Source organism: Vulpes vulpes, chromosome 12 (genome assembly GCF_048418805.1).
Source record: "Vulpes vulpes isolate BD-2025 chromosome 12, VulVul3, whole genome shotgun sequence".
Lineage (NCBI taxonomy): Eukaryota > Metazoa > Chordata > Mammalia > Carnivora > Canidae > Vulpes > Vulpes vulpes.
Window position 1 is genome coordinate 65423926 of NC_132791.1, and position 21664 is coordinate 65445589.

The window sequence follows — 21664 nt, forward strand, 5'->3', positions numbered from 1 at the left end:
CTCTTTATACAAAACAAAAAAAAAATCACATTATTTTTATATAATTTACTAGAATCCTTCCTGAGATTCCTGGGAGAAATCTACAGTAGGCTTGGTAGGAGATGATTAAAGTCTGGTCTATGGAAAGGCACCTGGGTGGCTCACTTAAGTATTCCACTCTCGGTTTTGACTCTGGTGGTAATATCAGGGTCCTGAGATGGAGCTCCCTGCTAGGCTCAGAGTGGAGTCTGCTTAAGTCTCTCACTCTCTCTACCTCTGCCCCCTACATGCTGGCCACATTTGCTTGCGCACACACACACTCTAAGATAGATAAATAAACCTTAAAAAAAAAACAAAAAAGTCTAGTCTAGGGCAATAGATTTTAAAATAAGACCACAGAAGAAGCTACATGACAGTGTAGAATAACCATATATAGTTTCTGGCACATTAACTCACCTCTTCTTTAAAATAACACAGAGGCATTCACCAAGATTTTATATACACTCAGAGGGGTCATCTAGGTGATAAGTAGGCCAGTATATTGTATGTGCTTTGAAGTTCACATTATGGCATAGATTCCAAAAGCCTTCTTAGAAAAAGTTGTTAGAATTTACAATGGAGAGGCACCTGGGTGGCTCAGCCAGTTAAGCATCTGCCTTCAGCTCAGGCAGGTATTGATCCCAGGGAGACAAAGTCCCAGGTCAGACTCCCTGCTCAGCGTTGGGGGGGGGGGGGGGGGGACCTGCTTCTCCCACTCCCTGCCGCCTCCTTGTGCCCTGCTCTCTGCGTCAAATAAATAAATAAAATCTTTTTTTTAAAGATTTATTTATTTATTTATTCATGATAGACAGAGAGAGAGAGAGGCAGAGACACAGGCAGAGGGAGAAGCAGGCTCCATGCCGGGAGCACGACGCAGGACTCGATCCGGGACTCCAGGATCATGCCCTGGGCCAAAGGCAGGCGCTAAACCGCTGAGGCACCCAGCTAGGGATCCCCAATAAATAAAATCTTAAAAAAAAAAAAAGGCGCCTGGGTGCTTAGATGGTTAACCATCTGCCTTTGGCTCAGGTCATGATTCCAGGATCCTGGGATCCAGCCCCCTGTCAGGCTCCTTGCTCAGCGGGGAACCTGCTTCTCCCTCTCCCTGTCGCTCCCCGTGCTTGTGCACCATGCTTTCTCTACATCAAATAAATTTAAAAAAAAATTTTTTTTTTTTTTAATAAATTAAAGAATTTGCACTGGAGATAGCTTTCATGTAACTATAGGAGATGTCGCCATCCAGTAATCTCCCACTAGGAAAACCTCCTTAGGATGCTGTTTATTTTTTCTCTTAGTAATAAAAGCAGAAAGCAATGTCCAGCTACAGGGAGTCTATAGTAACTCACAGAGACCCTCAAAGTTCACTCTTCCCCTGAATATTCAGGCTTCATTAACATTTAGCATCAGAATCTCAAAATTGGGCAGCCTCGATGGCTCAGCGGTTTAGCGCCGCCTACAGCCCAGGGCGTGATCCTGGAGACCGGGGATCGAGTCCCACGTCGGGCGTCGGGCTCCCTGCATGGAGCCTGCTTCTCCCTCTGCCTGTGTCTCTGCCTCTGTCTCTGTCTCTCTCTCTCTCGATTAAATAAATAAGACCTTTAAAAAAAAAAAAGAATCTCAAAATTGCTAGTGTCAAATGCAAGCTAAGGTGTGTACGAATCTGTCCAGAGTCGAAGTACAGACTTTGGGAGCAAAGTATTTGGTTGTCACAGATCTAAAAGCACAACTCAGATACGACATTCCTATAACATTACCAGAAGAGTTTTATTGAAAAGCTGTAATGCAACTCTCAGTAATTAATGTGCGCAATCTAAAATAAAAGTTTCCCAGGATTCCTAAACTGTTACATACGGAATTCAAAGGACGACAGCAGTGAATTTCTTGTGAAAAATATATTTCTTTTTCTTTTCAAAGTCATTCCTCGGTGACTACGAAGCAAATGAAAACATTGTTTACTCAGCGCAATTAGTAATTGTTTTAAGACACCCACTTTTTTTAAATCACAAAGACACTTAATCTTAAATTAGTATCAAGAAATTAAAGCAATCCCAGCTACTTCTAAATGTGGCCAATTAAGCCTACAGAACAGGGTAAGGAAAAGGCCCCACACACATCACAACAATTTCTGTACAATTTTATTTTGGTAAAAACCACCCGAGTCCACGGACATCAGACCAGAAACTTTAAAAACCCTACAAAACATTCTAACTTCCGACTCAGTGCCTCGATGACGGACATGTTTCCACCTCCTTTCGCTCTCGAGCGCGGGTCCGCCGGGTCCGCCGCGTCCCGGGGACCCCAGGGGGGCGAGCGGGCGCTCGTGGCCTGGGCGCCGCGATTCGAGGCCGACCCCGGCTGACTCGGGGCGCGGACCGGCCACGGGCTTCGCGGGAGCCCCCCGCCCCCCACTCACTCACCGTGAAGCGCTGGTCGCCGACGCTGCCCACGGAGAAGCAGTGGTCCCCGGGGTTCACGGCCCCGGTCAGGACCTGGTGCAGGTTCATGTCCGCGCCTCAGTCCAGCAACGGACGCCGCGTCCGGCTCATGCCCCGGTCGGCTGCCGCGTCCCTCCCTCCTTCCCTCAGGGGCGGCGGCCGCTCTTGGGCGGCGACGGCGGCCGCGACAGGCGCCAGGAGCCGGAGCCGCTCTGCTGGGGCCCGCAGCTCATCCCGAGCCCCGGCGGCCGAGGCCCGGAGGGGGCGGGCCGCGGAGGGGGCGCAGCGCGGCGCCAGTCGCGCACCTGTCACAGCCCGCGCGGGCCCAGGTGAAGCTGCGGGTCGACTCAAGGGCCGACGCCCCAGGCCGACTCCCCGGGGCAGGGCCGCGCCGTCCGCACGCTTCCTCTGGGCTCGGGGCGGCCGGCCCAGTCCCAGCCTCAGTGGCGCAGGCGGCACGCGCGCTCGCCTTCCCCGCCTGACCTGTCCCTTCCCGGCTCCGGTGCCCGCCACCCCCACTGGCCTTTGCCGCTCACTACGCGTCGCTAGGTCCCCTCGGCCGAAATACCGCGAGACTTCGCGCGGCGGAGAGGGGTACTGCGGTAAGGGACTCGCTTCTTTACCACAGTTTACGGATCAGCAAGTGTGAGAAGACAACGCCTCGTCTAGTCCGATGCTGGCCAATCCCGAGCGCCAGTCCACCTCGGCCCCGCCCACCAGTGGAGGACGGGCCAATCCCTTCGAGGCTGGTGAGTGAGTCCGTGGGTTTGAGTGCTGAACAGAAAGGAGCTTAGAAGAAAACGCAGTGAGCCTAGAACGAGGTGGGGATACTCCGCTTATGCGTTAGGTTAGGGCTTAACCCGTCGGGTCGGAAAGCCTGAAAGGAAGAAGTGCATTATAAATGGGGTCGCGGTGTCCTCCGTCCTGGTTGGACTACAAGTCCCAACAAGCACCGCTCCCCGAGGCGGCCCTTCGGGGACTCGAAATAGCAGTGACCCTCCTGGCGTCCTCCGTCCCGGCGTCATAGTTTCTCCGGCTTTCCGCGCATTTCCAACGCGCTGAGCAGGGTGATTTTGAAAGACGTTAATACTCGACAGCCGTTAAAATGAAGCGTTTTCAGCTAAGTTTTCCTTAACATAGGCTTTGAGGTAGTGCTCATACCACTACTGCACCAGCCCTAGGTTGAGAGTTGGTTTCGCAAAAACAAAAACTACGGATTCCAAAATGATTACTCTAACAGTTGCGACAGCTAGATACCTTCAGTATGTCCAAACACAAGTTTTGTGCTATTACTGATCAAAGTCTATTTATACATTTACTTGCAGGTATTTAAGCCTCTGAATCAGGGACCGTCCGTTCCCTCTCTGTATCTTGAGTGTCTAGCGCGGCGCCTGTTCCAGGGCAGGTGTTGAGTACATGTTAAATCGATGAATGTAAATAGGAATTCTCCACCTAAAAAAGAGTAGTTTGTTAAAAATTGCTAAATTGATTTTTATATACTTTTGTTGTGGCATAAAAAAAACTTTCATACTAATACTTGGATGGGAGGGTATTAGTTTTATCTCTTTATGCTTTGCCAAAAATTTTTGCAATGTACCTTTATTTTGCAATAGAAACTTACTTTAAAAACAAGTTTAAGGGCACCTGGGCGGCTCCCTTTGGCTCAGGTCGTGATCCTGGGGTCCTGGGATCCAGTCACATCAGGCTCCTGCATGGAGCCTGCTTCTCCCTCTGCCTGTGTCTCTAACTCCTCTGTGTCTCTCATGAATAAATAAATAAAATCTTAAAAAAAAAAAAAGGTTAAGAGCCATCCCCTCTTTTTTAATTTGAAAGATGTAAATGGATTCTATTATTTGTCCCAATCTCTCTCTCTTTTTTTTTTTTAAGATTGATTGATTGATTGATTGATTCATGATAGAGAGAGAGAGGCAGAGACACAAGCAGGGGGAGAAGCAGGCTCCATGCAGGGAACCCAACGTGGGACTCGATCCCGGGACTCCAGGATCGCACCCTGGGCCAAAGGCAGGCGCTAAACCGCTGAGCCATCCAGGGATCCCTGTCCCAATCTCTTTATAAAAATGAGACTTAAAACTTAATTTGTCTTAAAAAAAAAAAACACGTTTTATTGACATCTAACATACAACTTAATTTCTGTTTTAATTAATTGAAATCTTATTCCAAGTGGCTTTAAGTCAGTTTTATATTTTAGATTCTAAATGAAGTTTTTCTGTGTCCCACGAAAATTGTAGGTGGCCCAACATGTTTACTCATTCTATCCTGATCAGTTTTTGGTTTTCAAGGGCATGCAGTACAACAGAATAAAAGAAACTGAGTGACCTAGTAGTTAGGAAATCTGAAATCTACTCCTGATCTCACATTAGCTATATACGACCTTGGAAAGATTTGACTAACTTTAAGACACATTTCGTCATCTGTAAAATCAGCAAGTTTAACCTATCAACAACATTTTGTTTGCCATTTTCATTTCTGCAACTCACTACATCTATTAGTTTTTATTAAATTCCTTCAACCTTAAGTGAGACTACCTGAATTTGAATCCTAGCCTTAACACTCTCTTAGGTTATTTAATTTCTGTGCTTTACTTTACTTATCTATAAACAAGAAATAGTAGTAGACTTTCTTTATATAATTATCATGAGGATTAATGAGAACAGTGTTGGGTGACTGGGTGGCTAATTTGGTTAAGTGTCTGCCTTTGGCTCAGGTCATGATCCCAGGGTCCTGTATTCGAGTCCCTCATCATGCTCCCTGCTCAGCAGAGAGCCCACTTCTCCCTATACCCTTCTCCCCTGCTTATGATCACACTCTCATGCTCATCACACTTTCTCTCTCTCAAATAATTTTATTTAAAAAATGAGAACAGTGTTTGGCACATAGAATTCAGTAGATATTAGCTGTTATTATTATTATTATTATTATCATTATTACTAAATAAACCTAGCCTTTCAACGTATTTTTACTCCTTTTAACGTTTTCCAGATAGTGTCAAACCTCAGTCCAAATCACACTTTCCAGGGATGCTTGAAATTGCCACAGATGTTCCAAGGACATTCTAGTCTATCTTAAACCATGGCACTACAATACCTAATGAAAAGCAAATGTAGGGGGATCCCTAGGTGGCGCAGAGGTTTAGCGCCTGCCTTTGGCCCAGGGCGTGATCCTGGAGACCCGGGATCGGGTCCCACATCAGGCTCCCAGTGCATGGAGCCTGCTTCTCCCTCTGCCTATGTCTCTGCCTCTCTCTCTCTCTCTGTGTGGCTATCATAAATAAATAAATAATTAAAAAAAAAAAGAAAAGCAAATGTATTCTTTTGCTTCTTATTCATCAGAAATACTTCTACTTTATTAAATTGCCCATTAAACAACCTTTCTTTGATATACAGTAGATAAACTGTTTCATTGAAACAACTAAATGCTAGTAACTTATCTTTTTTCTTCCCCTGCAACTCCTGTCAAGTGTCTGGTTTTATACAGCCCTGAGCTAAGAATTTTTTTTACATTTTTAAATGGTTGAAAATATCAATAGAAGAATAATACTTAATGCTATGTGAAAATTATATAAAGTTTACATGTCCGTAAATAAAATTAAATTGGGATAAGCCATGCATAATCATTTAGGTATTATCTATGGGAGCTTTCACACTGTAAATGCAGAGCTGAATACAGTTAACCATTGAACAATGCAGAAGTTCCAGTCTCAAAGAGGAAGAGGGAATTTAATTAGACTCAATAAGTAGTGACAGTGTAAAAAACAACAAACAGGCTAACCTCGGAGATCCTGGGAGAAAAAAAGGAACGTATGTATATAGGAAGCCCACCCAGATTGAGAAGTATTCGTGCCTGTTCTTCACTTTCTGATTTCCTGAAATCCTTGTCAGTACCCTCTTCTCTGCCACCCTCATCCTAAACTCATTAATATAAATTCCTATCTCTCCAGTCCTTGTGCCATGGGAGCCACCAATAAGAGTTTCAGCCAACACTCAATAGATGAGATTGGAGGTAAACAGAGTCCCTCATCCTATAATTAAGGCTGGATCAGGGGGAGTATGTTGCTGGACTTTCACACAACCATTTGGAACTTACTGGTTCATAAAAATAAAATGAGAGTGTCTGTACATCTAAGACACCAACTGATCCAGGAATCTGCCTGTACTGGCAACAGCAACAGCAACCTTGCTATAGCAAAATCGTTCAGGGATATTACAGGTTAAATAGATAGTCAAGCAATGAAATAGGACCCTAGCCATCATTTTCAATATTGTTACTATAAAAAAGTTAATTCTAATACCTCTAAAATTTGGAGATGGCCATTCAATGCTCCTTGGCTCACACTCACTTGCTCAGCTTAAGAGTTCTCCCCCCATAAGCCCTTCAAGGGCAGTTATTTATAAAAGCTACTATTTATTAAGCACCCACTCTACACTATCATGGGTATTTTATTTCATTTAAATCTCAATAAATTCTATATTACAAATGAAGAAACCTAAACTAAAAAAAGAGAGTAAATATTGCCCAAGGTTATATTAGATTTGGATCATTATCACCACCCAAGGATTTGAACTCAGATTTCTTGGGCTGCAAAGTTCCCCTCTAAGTGCTCTCCAAAGACCCCTGAATCCCAAAGTGAATACCAGCAGAGTACTACTTACCTCCTTGCTGACAAGGTGAGACACGAAAGATGAGATGACTTCTTTAAGTTGGATCTCCAGTGGTTTTCTAGGAGAAAGAACCATCTTCCCCAAATACTTTTCTTTTCCCCTTCTTAAAGATAGAGGAAAAGGTGTGACCTCTTTACCTTGACCTACTCCCAAACTATAAAGACCGTACTTTGTTGAAAAATAAAATAAACATCTCCAGCCAAAAGCCTTCTGATACTTTCCTACCACTAAGGGAAATGTTGTGGGGTGGGGCCGGCATACTGAGGTTTGGATTCATTTTCCCACCTCCTTCTGCTTTGATCACAGTTCTTTTCTCTCTCAGCAAATGCCAGAGAACACAAACACAAAACATGAAACAAAACCAGCAAGATCACCCTCCAACTGGGCCACTCCCAAACCCTCTCCCTTCACTGACTGCATCAGAAGGCTGCAGGTAAGAGGCACAGTGCTCCTTTCTCAGATCAGGTGGGGCAAAGTTTATAAATTAGAATAAATTAACGAGGGCAGGAGAGGAGCACAACTTTGTGCTGGGAGGGCCCCTTCTATCCAACACACAAGAGAGTTGATGGGAGGCAGGGGGCATTTCCAAAGGCCTCTACAGTAGGGATAAGAGCACTGGGGACAGAAGTCAGCTTTTCCTCCATGTTCTTTCCAACCCAAGCAGAAGAATTAAGAGTGGAGAGGGAAGACACACACAAGGAAAATGTATACCAATTAGGTAGATATTCACTTAGTTAAAGGCAAATACTTCTAGGAAAGTCTTGGAATTAAGTAAGTCATACAGATGAATTGTGGCTTTAATCTGACTGTGACTCTCCTCCTGCCTATTGGAGTTTTCATTAGGCAGAAATAGAAGAGATGTAATTTTGCTCTCACTTGCTTTCTCTGCCATTGTGGGGTGTGTGTTGACTCTTTGCTGTGTGTTCTTCCAAGACTTTGAGGATCAAGCAATTCCTGGCAAAGAGACAAAAGTGGAATTGTCCCAAAATCAATGGATTTGGATGAAAATTGGTAGTAGAACCAATTACAACTGCAAGAGGAGACATTGGAGAAGCACCAGTTCTGGTCTCTAAGGAATTATACATGAGATGGTGCTCATCTATGCCCTTTTAAGGTCAATTACATCTTACTGTATCACTGAAAATATCACTACCATCTGGATAGCTGGACATGTTTTATTGGGAGAACACCTCTTCCTTTTATTTTATACTTCTGCACTAGTAGGTTGGTTTAGTAATAAATATGTGAGACCTTTTGTTTGGAAAAAAAAAGGGGGGAGTGAGGAGAGTGTAGAAGGGAGAGGCCATATGGCAGACAGCAGCAGGAAGTTTTGTTTAGCCAGAAGCAACCTGAGGTCAATGGACTCTGGAAAAGTAATGAAGAAAAGGGACTATCCCAATCAAGATCCTGTCAAGTTATTTTGTGGGTACTGGCAAATTGATTCTGAAATTTTATAAAGAGGAAAAAGACACACAACCAGTGAACACAGTACTAAAGAAGAAGAACAAAGTAGAAGTACTGAGACTAACCAATTTTAAGACTTGCTGTGAAGCTACAGCAATCAGGACAATGTAGTATTGGTGAAAGAATAGACAAACAAATCAATGGAACAGAATAGAGAGCCCAGGAATAGACCCACAGAAATATAATCAGCTGATCTTTGACAAAGAAGCAAAGGCAATACAATGAAGCAAAGATAGTCTGTACTACAAATGCTGAAAAATTGGACAAACATATGCAGAAAATTAATCTAGACAAACCTTAAACCCTTCACAAACTAACTCAAAAATAGATCACAGATCTAAGTGTGAAACATAAAACTATAAAATTCCTAGAAGATAACATAGGAAGAAAAACAGATGCCCTTGGGTTTGATGTTGACTTCTTATGTACATACAACACCAAGGGCGTGATCCATGAAAGAAACAGTGGATAAGGTGGACTTCATTAAAATAAAAACTTTTGCTCTGTGAAAGACATACCAAGAGAAAGAAAAGACAAATCATAGACTGGGGGAAAATATATGCAAAAAACACATCTGATAAAGAACTCTTAAACAAATTATACAAAGAACTATTAAAACTCAATAATAAGAAAACAACAACCCATGATATTACTATACATCTATTGGAATGGCTAAATCTGAAACACTAACAACACCAGTGAGGATATGGAGCAACAGGAAATATCATTCATTGCTGGTGGGAGTGTGAATTGGTACGGTCACAATGTAAAATAGTTTGGTGGTTTTTACAAACTAAACATACTCTTAGCATATGCTCCAGCAGTTGTGCTCCTTGGTATTTACCCAAAGGAGTTGAAAACTCATGTCCACACAAAATCCTGCACGATGTTTATGACAATGTTATTTGTGATTGCCAAAACATGAAAGCAACAAAGATATCCTTCAATAGGTAAATATGTAAATAAACTGCAGTATATCCAGACAATGGAACATTATTCAGTACTAAAAAGAAACGAGCTATTAAACCACGATAAGTCATGGAGGAATCTTAAATGTATATTATTAAGTGAAAGAAACCAATCTGACAAGGCTACCCATTGTATCCTTCCAACTTTATGACATTGTGAGGGGCACCTGGGTGGCTTAGTGGTTGAGCATCTGCCTTTGGCTCGGGTCATAATCCTGGGGTCCTGGGAATGAGTCCCACATTGGGCTCCCACAGGGAGTCTGTTTATCCCTCTGCATATGTCTCTGCCTCTCTCTCTCTGTGTCTCTCATGAATAAATAAAAAATGTATCACTCTGGTGGAGGGTGTTGATAATGGGGACGCTATATGTGTGTGGGGGCAGTGCTATTTGGGACATCCCTGTGCCTTCCTCTCAGTTTTGCTATGAACCTAAAACGTCTCTAAAAAATATTCTTACAAAAAAGAGGAATGGGGAATAGGATTTGGAAATCATCAGAGCCCACCACTTCTCCCTAGCTGAAAAGGTGAGAAGAGATAGGTGAGGTAAATTAATAAACAGAAGTGCTAGGAATGTTTCTCAAGCATGGGAAGGAATAATTACAAAACAGCAAAATATTCTGGAAGCAAAGAAAACAGAAGGTGTGTGCAGAGAGGGAAAAAAGTTTTTTTTCCCCCAACTAGAGTATAAACAAAGCTTGTCAGGAGCTATGCCTGCACTCAGTCATGTATTGTTATGGAATCACTGATGAAATAGAACATGAAATTTTCCAGCAAAAGAAACTGCCAGCCTCTTTTCTGCCTCAGACAACATAGCAAAGTGCCCTTGAAGCAATCTGTGTCTAGGTAAGAACCACATAATGGCCCCTTTAATTATACAATATAAATGAGGCTATTTCTTTTCTTTTATTTTTAAAAGATTTTGTTTATTTATTCACGAGAGACACACATACACACACAGAGGGAAAGGGAGGCAGAGACACAGGCAGAGGGAGAAGCAGGCTCCCTGCAAGGGGCCCAACATGGGACTTGATCCCAGGACTCCAGGATCACGCCCTGGGCCGAAGGCAGGCACTAACCCACTGAGCCACCCAGGGGTCCCCATAAATGAGGCTATTTCTGCATAAAAATGAGAGTGAAGCTGGGTCACACAGCATCCACCAATATCTAATTAAATAACAAAAACAACTTTGTTTGGTTTTTAGAAACAGCAAAATTTTGTCAGTAACAACCACATGAGATAAATGAGAAAAAGTGATGGCCAACTGCACAAGTCCAAGATTCTGCTCAGGATTAGTGTGGTTCTACTTGTATCTCCAAGAAGAAATCCTTGAAAGTTACAGACAAATCATAAGTCTCCTCAAATAATCCCAAATTTAGAAAGGAGGGGACTGAGAGGATATCCTTATTTTCCCCCCTTTCTGCCTAGGGAAGTAGAAATAGATACCAGAGAGATTGGGTGAAACAAGAAATGAACACAATCTGGACTGCCTCTCTCTGGTTGATGCTTAGGCTCCAGGGTACTACACCAAAGTGGGGGAATGGCACTGATAGTTCTCATGACAATGGGACTGGCAAGCATCAGAGAGCTCCTTTAAGGTAGACTACAGAAATCTACAAAATCTCACCGGAGTTCTGCCTCACTTTAGGTTCACTGGCCACAGTAATTGACTCAGGGATAGATCCCAACTGGGTCAGTCAGAATCCTCTGGGATTTTTCTGCTGCAGCTAGCAGGGAATGCTGCATTTTTTTTTTTAAAAGATTTTATTTATTTAAGAGAGAGCAGGACCGGGGCGGGGGGCAGGGGGGCGGGCAGAGGGAAAGGGATAAGCAGGCAAGCAGGCTCTCCCCTGAGCATGAAGCCCTATGTGGGCTTGACTCCCAGGACCCTGAGATCATGACCTGAGCTGAAGGCAGACGTTTAACTGACTGAGCCACCCAGATGCCCCAGGACACTTGCATTTTTCAAGGAAAGGACCATCAACTCTGAATGTAGATGATGACTGAGTGTTTTAGGGAAGAAGAGAGAGAGAAAAGTAGAGCTAAATTCTATTTCTGACAGGAATGATGTAGATGTCATGAAAACCTCACTTGAACTCTTGGTCAAGTCCAGCTTCATGCTGATCTTGCCCAATTATGTGATTCCCAAATGTTCCCCATCTGCTTTTTCTTTCTTGAATGGGTTTGAGTTTTAATTATCTTTCTGTCACTTTGAATCCCAAGATTAATAAACAATAACTTACCCTCCAACCAGCATGAGAGTCCTAATTTCCCAGAATCTCTGGAAAATATTATCATCTGAATCAGCAGAAAGAACAACATCAGATAAGAAAAAAGCCAAGAATACCATTGCTGAAAAGTGTTCTATATATAACTCTACATAACTTGGCACAATTGCTCCAGGTAGGATTTTTTTTTTTTTTAAGTAGAAGTACAGACACTAGGTAGAAAATTAATTCCATAGGAAAACATCTGGCAGAGCTCTGAACAAATGGAAAAAAGCAGAGATGAGGAATGGATTTCATCTGCTGATTTTTCCTTTTCTTTATAGCAAGGAAACAGAAAACAAGGAAAGGAAGGAAAGAAAGAAGGAAGGAAATTCAGTAAGCAGCTTTGTAAAAACCCTTATATCTGTTCCTGAAATTGCTAGAGATTCAAATGGTCAGAGTACTTTTCTTTCCCTGTGTTCTGGAAGAACGCTGCCATATCTTCAGCGCAGAGGCTTTTGATTATAGTTCTTGGATCAAAAGCACCCAGAAAAAGAGAGAGAGCTCTCCAGGTTGTAAATAGTGTTTTAATTAAAGTACATCTATCCAAATCAATAATGGATTTTCAGTAGATAAGGTCTTTTGCTTCCTGAATCTTAGGAACTCGAGGTACATAAAAGACTGCCTTTTTGCTACATGTGAAAAAAAGTCACTTTTGCTGTGTATAGTCCTGAAAAAAATCTTATCAAGCTTGTATTTTCAAAAATGAAATAAAAAAATAACACAGGGGACACCTGAACAGCTAAAGTGGTTGAGCGTCTGCCTTTGCTTCTGCCTCTGCCGGTGTCTCTGCCTCTCTCTGTGTCTGTCATGAATAAATAAATAAAATCTTTTAAAAAAATAACACAGGATGGTATTTTTACATGTTTCTAACTTTCTCCTGTATATAATGACTTGGGTATCTATAATGGTACATTTGTTTGCCTAGAAAAATTTCATCCTAGAGAAAAAAGGGTAGGAGATTTTGAAAGTTTCTCATAGAAGAGTTAGAATGGAAGCAGGCTGCTGACCAACAGAGTTGGGTGACTGAGGAAATGGCATGTTACTAAAGTAGTAAAAAATGGGGAGAAAATAGCAGGACACGCCTTTTTAGGTGGATAATGCCAAGACTGATTTTAGTGTTTGAATTTGAAGTAATCATAGGACATCCAGGGTAAGACAGAGAGAGATGGGATTGTAGCCCAGGAATGATTATACAGCTAGTAATACAAAACTGGGAGATATTCAGTAAGTGTCAAGAGTTGACCCTGAGGCAGGGAAGGAATTTCCAGGGAAGAGAGGGGGGAAGAAAGCCAGTAGTGAAGAATGAAGAACTAAAGTTTGGTGAATCCCTAGTAGTGGTCAGGGGTCAACTCCTCTAATGCAGTCAGGTGGGTGAGAGGGTAATGTAGGAACCATAGGAAGAACTTTAAGAAGTATGTTCTTGAAAAAAGAAAAAAAAAGAAAGAAAAGAAGAAGAAAGAAAAAGAAGAAAGAAAGAAGAAAGAAAGAAAGAAAAAGAAGAAAGAAAGAAAGAAAGAAAGAAAGAAAGAAGAAAGAAAGAAAGAAAGAAAGAAAGAAAGAAAGAAAGAAAGAAAGAAACTGTAAAAAGAATTCAAGTCCAAGAAGAGAGCATTGGATTTAGGATTTTAGGAGGTCATTGGTGACCTTCAGGAACCTACAAGAAGGATGTAAGGAAGTATAGGCTGCAGTAATATCTATAAATTGTCTTTGCCTTTGTATCTATATATTGTCCTCTTCTCAAGCTGGGTCCTGAAAGAAGAAAACTGAAGAAAATTACAAGGCTCTGGGGTGTCTGGTGTGGCTCAGTCGGTTAAGTGTCTACCTTCAGCTGAGATCATGATCTCAGGGTCCTGCGACTGAGCCCCACATCAAGCTCTCTGCTCAGTGGGGAATCTGCTTCTCCCTCTCTCTCTTTTTGCTCCCCCTCCCCCACTCATGCTCCTCCTTTCACTATGTCGAATAAATAAATAAAATATTTTTTTAATATTTTATTTCTTTATTGAGACACAGAGAGAGAGAGAGAGAGAGAGAGAGAGAGGCAGAGACAGAAGCAGGCTCCATGCAGGGAACCTGACGTGGGACTCGATCCTGGATCTTCAGGATCACACCCCAGGCTGCAGGCAGCGCTAAACCGCTGTGCCACGGGGGCTGCCCTAAAATCTTTTTTTAAAATTTAAAGGAACATTACCAGGCTCAGAAGAATTAGCCCACTGTGAGCTACTTAATCCTCCAGCCAACCTTTGAATATGAGCTGACCAAGGACAGCTCTTGAATAGAGACAGAATATCTTTCTTTTTTCCCCTTCTTTCCATGCTTCTTTTAAAAATCTTTGTGTTTGTTTGTTAAGGATTAAGAAGTGGTTGAATTTCTCTGGTATCTAGAAGGTTCTGACAAGGAGATGTACTAACTAGAGAATATCTGGACTAAAGTAGACAAAAAGACAGTGGTTTCCTGAGCTTATTCAGTCAGAGAACAAGTCTTTTCTAGCTCTGGCTCTGGACCACCGTCCCAAAGAATCTAATTAGTTTGCTTCTTTGACCTTGATTAGTACCTTGGGAAGAGGTGTGAAAGCCTGTTTAGTTTCCTAAGCTTGCCAAGCCCTGCAGTCTTGGTCTACTTAGCAATCATGCCCTGCCCCGACCTCTTGCTGTCTGACCACATGGCTTAGCTAACCCCATTTGTGTCACACCCTTTGTATGTGCCTCCTTTGGAAAAGCCCATATAAGAGCTAGCTCCTTACACAAACAGAAAGATTTATAAGATTCTTGATGGAGCAAAGACCAATGATATAAGGAATGAAGGGTGGAGGGGTTGGACTTGGGAATGGTAAATGTAGAAATAAAGACCTTTAGCTAGAAAAACATTAAAAAAAAAAAAAAAGACCTTTAGCTAGAGTGGGTGAAGATGAAGTAAGAAAGGTTCAACTTAATAGTCTTCAAGTGTTTCTACAAAGTAGGATGCAAATCCTTTTTGAAGAGGGAGTGTGAATTATATAGCATGTGAATGATGTCTCAATAAAGCTATATTAAAATGAAATGAGTGTACACAAAGAAATGGAAAAACATCCCATGCTCATATGCTGGAAAAATGAATATTGTTAAAATGTCCATTCCACACAAAGCAATCTACACATTCAGTGCAATCCCTATCAAAATGTCAACAGCATTTTTCATGGAACTAGAACAATCTTAAAACTTGTATAAAACCACAGAAGACCCTGAATAGCCAAAGCAATCTTGAAAAAGAAAAGAAAAGCTGGAGGCATCAAAATTCTGGACCTCAAGTTATATTATAAAACTGTACCAATGAAAATAGCATACTACTGACACAAAAACAGATATATAGATCAATGACACAGAATAGAAAATCTAGAAATAAACCCACAATTATATGGTCAATTAATCTTTGACAAAGCTGAAAAGAGTATCCGATTGGAAAAAGGCAATCTCTTCAACAGATGATGTTGGGAAAACTGGGAAGCAACATGTAAAAGAATAAAAGTGGACCATGTTCTTATACTAAACACAAAAATAAATTCAAAATGGATTAAAGACCTATAGGTGAAACCTGAAACCAAAAAAATCCTAGAGGAGAGGCCAAGCAGTAATTTCTCTAACATTGGCCTTAGCAACTTTTTTCTAAACAGGTCCCCTGAAGCAAGGGAAATAGAAGTAAAAATAAATTATTGGGACCATATCAAAATAAAAAGCTTCTACACAGAGAAGGAAACAATTAACAAAACTAAAAGGCAATCTACAGAATGAGAGAAGATATTTGCAAATGAATATCGATACAGGGTTAGTAGCCACAATATACAAGGAACTAAAAAACTCAAAACCCAAAAACCAAATAATCCAATTAAAAAATGGACAGAAAAACTTCTAAAAGGCCAACAAACACATGAAAAGATGCTCATCACCACTCATCATCAGGGAATTACAAATCAAAACTATAAAGACATATCACCTCACACCTGTCAGAATGGCTAAAATAAAAAACACCGGAAACAACTAGTTTTGGTGAGAATGTAGAGAAAAAGGAATCTCTTGCACTGTGCGGGAATGCAAACTGGTACAGCCACTCTGGAAACCAGTATGGATATTCCTCAAAAAGTTAAAAATAGAACTACTTTGTGATCCAGCAATTCCACTACTAGCAACTGGGTATTTACCCAAAGAACACAAAAACGGCAATTCATAAAGATCCATGAACCTCTATGTTTATAGCAGCATTATTTACAATAACCAGATTTTGGAAGCAGTCAAGTGTCCATCAACTGATGAATGAATAAAATACAGGTCACACACACACACACACACACACACACACACTGGAATATATTGGAATATTATTCAGCCCTTAAAAAGAATGAAATTTTGCCATTTGCAATAACATGGAGGGAGCTAGAGAGTATTATGCTATGAAATAAGTCAGTCAGAGAAAGACAAATACCATATGATTTCACTCATATGTAGAATTTAAGAAACACACAAGCAAAAGGAAAAAACAGAGTGATAGAAACAGAGAGACAAACCAAGAAACAGAATCTTAGCTGTAGAGAACAAACTGATGGTCGCCAGAGGGGAAATGGGTGGGAGTGTGGGGGAAAAAGGTCATGGGGAGTAAGGAGTGCACTTGTCACTGGATGATTAAAATAAAAGCTTAAAAAAGTAAGTAAATAAATAAATAAATAAATGGAGTGAATGTAAGAAATGAGGTAAGATTAACAAAGTATTGAGTTTATTTATTAAAGATTTTACTTATTTATTTATTAGACACACACACACAGAGACACACACACAGAGGCAGAGACACAGGCAGAGGGAGAAGCAGGCTCCATGCAGGGAACCCGATGTGGGACTTGATCCCAGGACTCCAGGATCATGCCCTGGGTCAAAAGCAGTGCTAAACCACCGAGGCTGCCCCAAAATATTGAGTTTAAAAGTCACATTCATATTAGCATGGCAGTTCTGAGTTACGGATTGCAGCTGTCTTCGTGTTCCTCTTTTCATTTCCCATTGAAATATTAGATGGTTCCAAAGGTTTGCACAGAACCTGTTCACCTTTCTAGTAGTCATTCCAGGGTAGGAACAAAGAGACCATAATATTTCCTAATCAACAAATGCCAACACGGTGGATACACTAAATATTCCAATGCATAAGTAGTATTTATGTAGGATGTTTTAGGCTATATTTAACAGACTATGTAACCACCAGTGTCTTAAATAATAAAGACATGTAAATTGTATCATACAACAAAGATAGTTCTAGGATGGAGCAGTGACAAAATGTGGGCTTTCTCCTGATGGACACATTCTAGTTTTAGCAGCTCCAAATCTTTCCTCATCAGAAAACATATAGGACAGCAGAAAGGATAATGAAGGAAAAAAAGAATTTTCCTCACTTTCTACTTACTTTTTCCAGCAAAGAAAATCTTTCTAGGAAGCTATCAAGCAAACTTCCTCTTATATTTTTTTTAAAAATATTTTATTTATTTGAGAAAGAGAGAGAGAGACTCCACACTGAGCACAGAGCCCAACAAGGAGCCGATCTCCCAACCCTGAGATCATGACTACATCCGAAACCAACAGTTGGATGCTTAACCAACTAAGGTACTCAGGTGCCCCCCTATTATTATATGTTTAATGGTAAAAATGGGTCACAATGCAATCCTCTGGATTTAAGGGAGGCTAGTGAAGTGAATAACTGACTTTTTAGCTTTAAAGATAGACGTGCAAGAAAGGAGAGGGCTAAAAATGGCTTTTGGGTAGGCAACAAAGTTGTCTGCTGCATTATGCCCTGGGAAAAGAATAATAAACTGAAAAAATATTTGCTTAAGGAACTTCTAATATGAGCAAATTTCATTTAAATTAAGGTAAAGCTCAAAAGCTGAAAATTAAGATTTGAGAAAAATAGCACACTTGAATAGCAAAACAAACAAACAAACAAAAACCCAAAAACATGAGCCGATGAAAATGCTATGAAAAGAAATCTGATTACTATAGCTTTGTGTTTGTGCTTTTGTGAGGACTATATATCTCTTGGAGAATAGCTAACTTTTCCTAGAATTATCCTTTCTCTCCTCCAGCGTAGATGCCTAAGGGGCCAGGAGCCTGGATGTTGCTACTCCAACAAGTTAATGGGGAGTGTCTCTAACAACCACTTGTAATAATATTTATTTTTCTTTCCACATTAATTTTGAATTGGGTCACATTTTGTATCACTATACTTCTCAAAGAGGTTTTAAGTAAAATGCTAAGGATCCTAAATGTAATACCAGGAGATGAAAAATGTTAACATTTGGAGAAATTTAACCTAAGTCCCAGATCTGGGATTCCTGCAAAGGTCAAAAACAGAAAAACTAAACAACTGTTTTTCATTCAGACCATGACTGGGTCATATGTTGTGAAGCTGCACTCCTGATTAGTAACTTCTAAACTTAAAAAATATTTTCTGTATTTTTTTATTATACAGATTGAGAAAAGGAACCACATTGGTTTGTTTTTTAATGTCAGTAATAAATAGAGATATTGCTTATATGTTCTAGTTTTAATGGCTTTGACTACATTGACCCTTCAATTTTTATTTTTAAAAAAGGAAATACAGAACTGATTTAAAAAAACACATATGCACCACTATTGAAGTCTATAATATGGAAAAAAGTTATTTAGATACATTCAAACTTTAGGCTTCAAATTCTATGCCCTTTCCAGAAATTATCATAGCTGACTCCTTTGAATAATAAATAGGAAAACTTATTATCAAATTGTACTTATAATTAAAAATACTCTTTCCACAATTGAACACAAAGTGAAATTAAAGAAGAAAGTAGTGCATGTTTAAGAGTGTATGGGTACACTCTTGGAGTAACTCTTGGAAATCCAGAGTTAGTAGAAGATTATTTTAAGCTAAAGACATTTGAGATTCAACTAATGCCTAAAGAAGGTACCCTGGAATTTCCCTTATGAAAACCAGAACTTTTGGAAAACTAGGTTGCCATAAATTCCCTTTTCTGTCAGTTTTTACTCACAGGAAGGAATCCAAGAGAAAATCTACCAAAAATCCACCCCCTATCCCCCAGGAGTACGGGGGGGGGGGGGGGGGGGGGGGGGTACCTGCCTAGACAAACATTATCACAAACTTTTTATCTCTCCTTTGTTCTAAAACCCATTTGTCTCCTTTAGAGAAACTTATTCTTTTCTCCTCTCTCTTTTCCCTTCCTGAGTTAGGCATAAGCCTCTAACATTAAGCATTTAATGAACTAGCTACTTCCTTTGTTAGTTTTCTTATGCATACAAATAAGCAGTTTCTCTTTTGTTAATCTGTCTTTTGTCAGTTTAATTTGCAGGCTCCTGGAGGGTAAAAGAAAAGGTTTTTTCCTTTCAGGGCAGGTCTTCCTGTTTTCACAAGTGGTGCTATTGTCGTTTTTTGGTGGAATAGTCTTCACCCATACTAGTCCATGATTTCAGGACATTAAGTGTCCCTGGCCCTTGCCAGTAGTGTTCACACAACCCATAAGCTTGCATGTCACAATGTGTCGACCAGAGTACACATATCATAAGTAGGGTTGTCAAATAAAATACAGAAAACCCAGTTAAATATGTGTTTCAGATTATTTCAGAGTGGTTTTTTTTTTGTATGTTCCAAATATTACACAGGACACACTTATACTAAAAAATAATTTGTTATTAAATATTTTTTGAGCAATTTTAGGTACATAGCAAAATTGAGAGAAAGATACATAGATTTCACATATATTCTCTTCCCCTTGTAGAAGCTAATGGGAGGCCACCCCAAAATATGCCACTTTAATGTATTGATTATTTTGAATTAAAAGTTACTTAAGAAACAGCCAGTGCAAAAACATTCTGACTCCTCTTTGTCTCAATAAAGTAGGAAATAAACTTCCCCATGTAAATGTACCCTCCCTATATCAGAGATAGGGAATTTAGTGCCAAGAAGGCTTTATAATAATTTACTACCTCAACCCAAATTCTGTCTAGAATTCCTTAATAATTGAAACTCCCAAATGTCAGTTTTCTTTGTCCTGTCAATTCTTCATGAGATTTATTGTTTATTTGTCTAAAAAGTATAAAAACTGCCTGCCTTAGTCATTTCTCTAGGTCTCAATTTCATTATTAGGCCTGTTTGTGCACCTATTCTACTGTTTTTTCCCCCTCTTGTCAATCTGTCTCGTGTGAATTTAATTCTTAGAAAAGTTAGGAGAACTTTAAAAGGAAGAGAAAATTTTTTCCTCCCCAATACCCTACACATACATACCTTCCCTGATAATATCTTCTACAAGAAAGGTACAAGGTTTCCTACCATTGATGTACCTACACTGACACATTATCACCCCAAGATCAAAATCTACATTGTATATTTTACAGATTTGGACAATTGTGTAATGACATTTATCAATGGTTAGAGTATCATACAGAATAGTTTCATTGTCCTAAAAATCTTCTGTGCTCCAGCTTCCTATATTTTTTATATGCTAAATCTGAAATCCCTAACCCAAAGGCTTCTACTCATTCTGAGAACTACTCCTCTCAGGAATAGACTTGCCAGCTTGTTAAACAGTCTAGAGTTCAAAATATTGTAATCATTCATTCAGCAAATATTAATTCACAGTATTTTTAAGTGTTCACTAGGTATCCTATCCCTCACTAGATATTGTAAAACACAAAAATGATTAAGACATACTCCTCAGTCTCCAGGGGTTGTGTAGCGCTGGTTCTCCCAAATCATCTAAACAACTTGTTGATAAGACAAAGCTGTTTATTGCAATCAGAGAGGGCACTGCCATAACAGAGAGAGAAGGGCAAAGTTGGGATATTTATTGAGATTTTTAAGTTTGATTTAAAGCAGTTCTTTTAATTCCAGTCCAGAGAAAGGGCATGTCGATTAGTATTGGGTATGGATCATTATGTAGATTACATGGATGTTATAGTTTAGAATTGATGGACATAGAAAGTAAGGACTTTCTGGCAAGTTTTGGGATACAAACTGTTTTCTGATACCTTCTATTGGAAAATTTATGGTTCTCCCAGGAAATTCCACTTTTTTACATTTTCCTTTAGATCTAAATAGTTAATGGTTGTTTGACTTTTCCTGGGAAAATCAACATTATCCTGGACAATTATGCCTGGAATTTGACTGAGGCATACTCCTACTTTGCATAATTCTACCACCAAGATGTCAAAGAGAGTAAATTCCTCCATAATATCCAAAAAATGGATGATCTTTTGTTATGCTTTGAAGAGGAAGATGATCAGTCATAAGACTGATTCTGTCTCTCTACTTACTGTTTTAGCAGATGGTCATAAGTTTCCCAAAGAGAATTTATAATTTTACAGAATCAAAGTTCTTTAGCTAGGATATGATTTATCTTTGAAGAGATAAATCCTTTACTTCTGATAGATTCTAGGCTGTTTAAAAATTTGCAAGGCCAGCAACCAAGACACAATTAAGAAGATTCCTGAGTGGCACTGTCTTTTTCAGACAGTGGATTCCCGACTCTTAAAAAATAACAATGTCTTTACAGATTTTATTTATTTATTTGAGACAGAGAGAAAGAGGTCATGAGTGGGGTAGGGGTGGGGTTGGCAGAGGGAGAAGCAGACTCCCCGCTGAGCAGGGAACCTGACGCTGGGCTTGACCCAGAACCCTGGATCATGACCAGAGCTAAAGGCAGACACTTAACCAACTAAGCCACTCAGGCGCCCCTGAAATAATAATGTCTTTAAACGGTATGTGTTAAAAGCAGCTGTATGACTTAACTAAGTCCGCGGTAATGAAACCTCTGCTTTGGGAACCCAAACATGAAAAG

The 21664-nt window shown here is 40.3% G+C and overlaps 2 protein-coding genes across 9 annotated transcripts in view; one reads left to right on the forward strand and one right to left on the reverse strand.

Annotated features, from left to right (window-relative positions):
* DMXL1 (Dmx like 1) overlaps positions 1 to 2954 on the reverse strand; it is a 125310-nt gene extending 122356 nt beyond the window's left edge. For 7 of the 8 annotated variants that reach the window (XM_026015412.2, XM_026015411.2, XM_026015409.2 and 4 more), the window contains exon 1: positions 2436 to 2893. In XM_026015412.2, coding sequence (XP_025871197.1) covers positions 2436 to 2522 — 87 coding nt within the window. In that variant the 5' untranslated portion in view covers positions 2523 to 2893. Of the gene's footprint in view, positions 1 to 2435 lie in introns of all 8 variants that reach the window. The other variant, XM_026015413.2, reaches the window with a different exon arrangement.
* Positions 2955 to 3036: 82 nt separating this feature from the next.
* Positions 3037 to 21664, forward strand: part of DTWD2 (DTW domain containing 2) — a 172646-nt gene continuing 154018 nt past the window's right edge. Inside the window, exons 1-2 of the mRNA XM_072728765.1 lie at positions 3037 to 3202; positions 7455 to 7565. Coding sequence (XP_072584866.1) covers positions 7483 to 7565 — 83 coding nt within the window. The 5' untranslated portion in view covers positions 3037 to 3202; positions 7455 to 7482. The remainder of the gene's footprint in view (positions 3203 to 7454; positions 7566 to 21664) is intronic.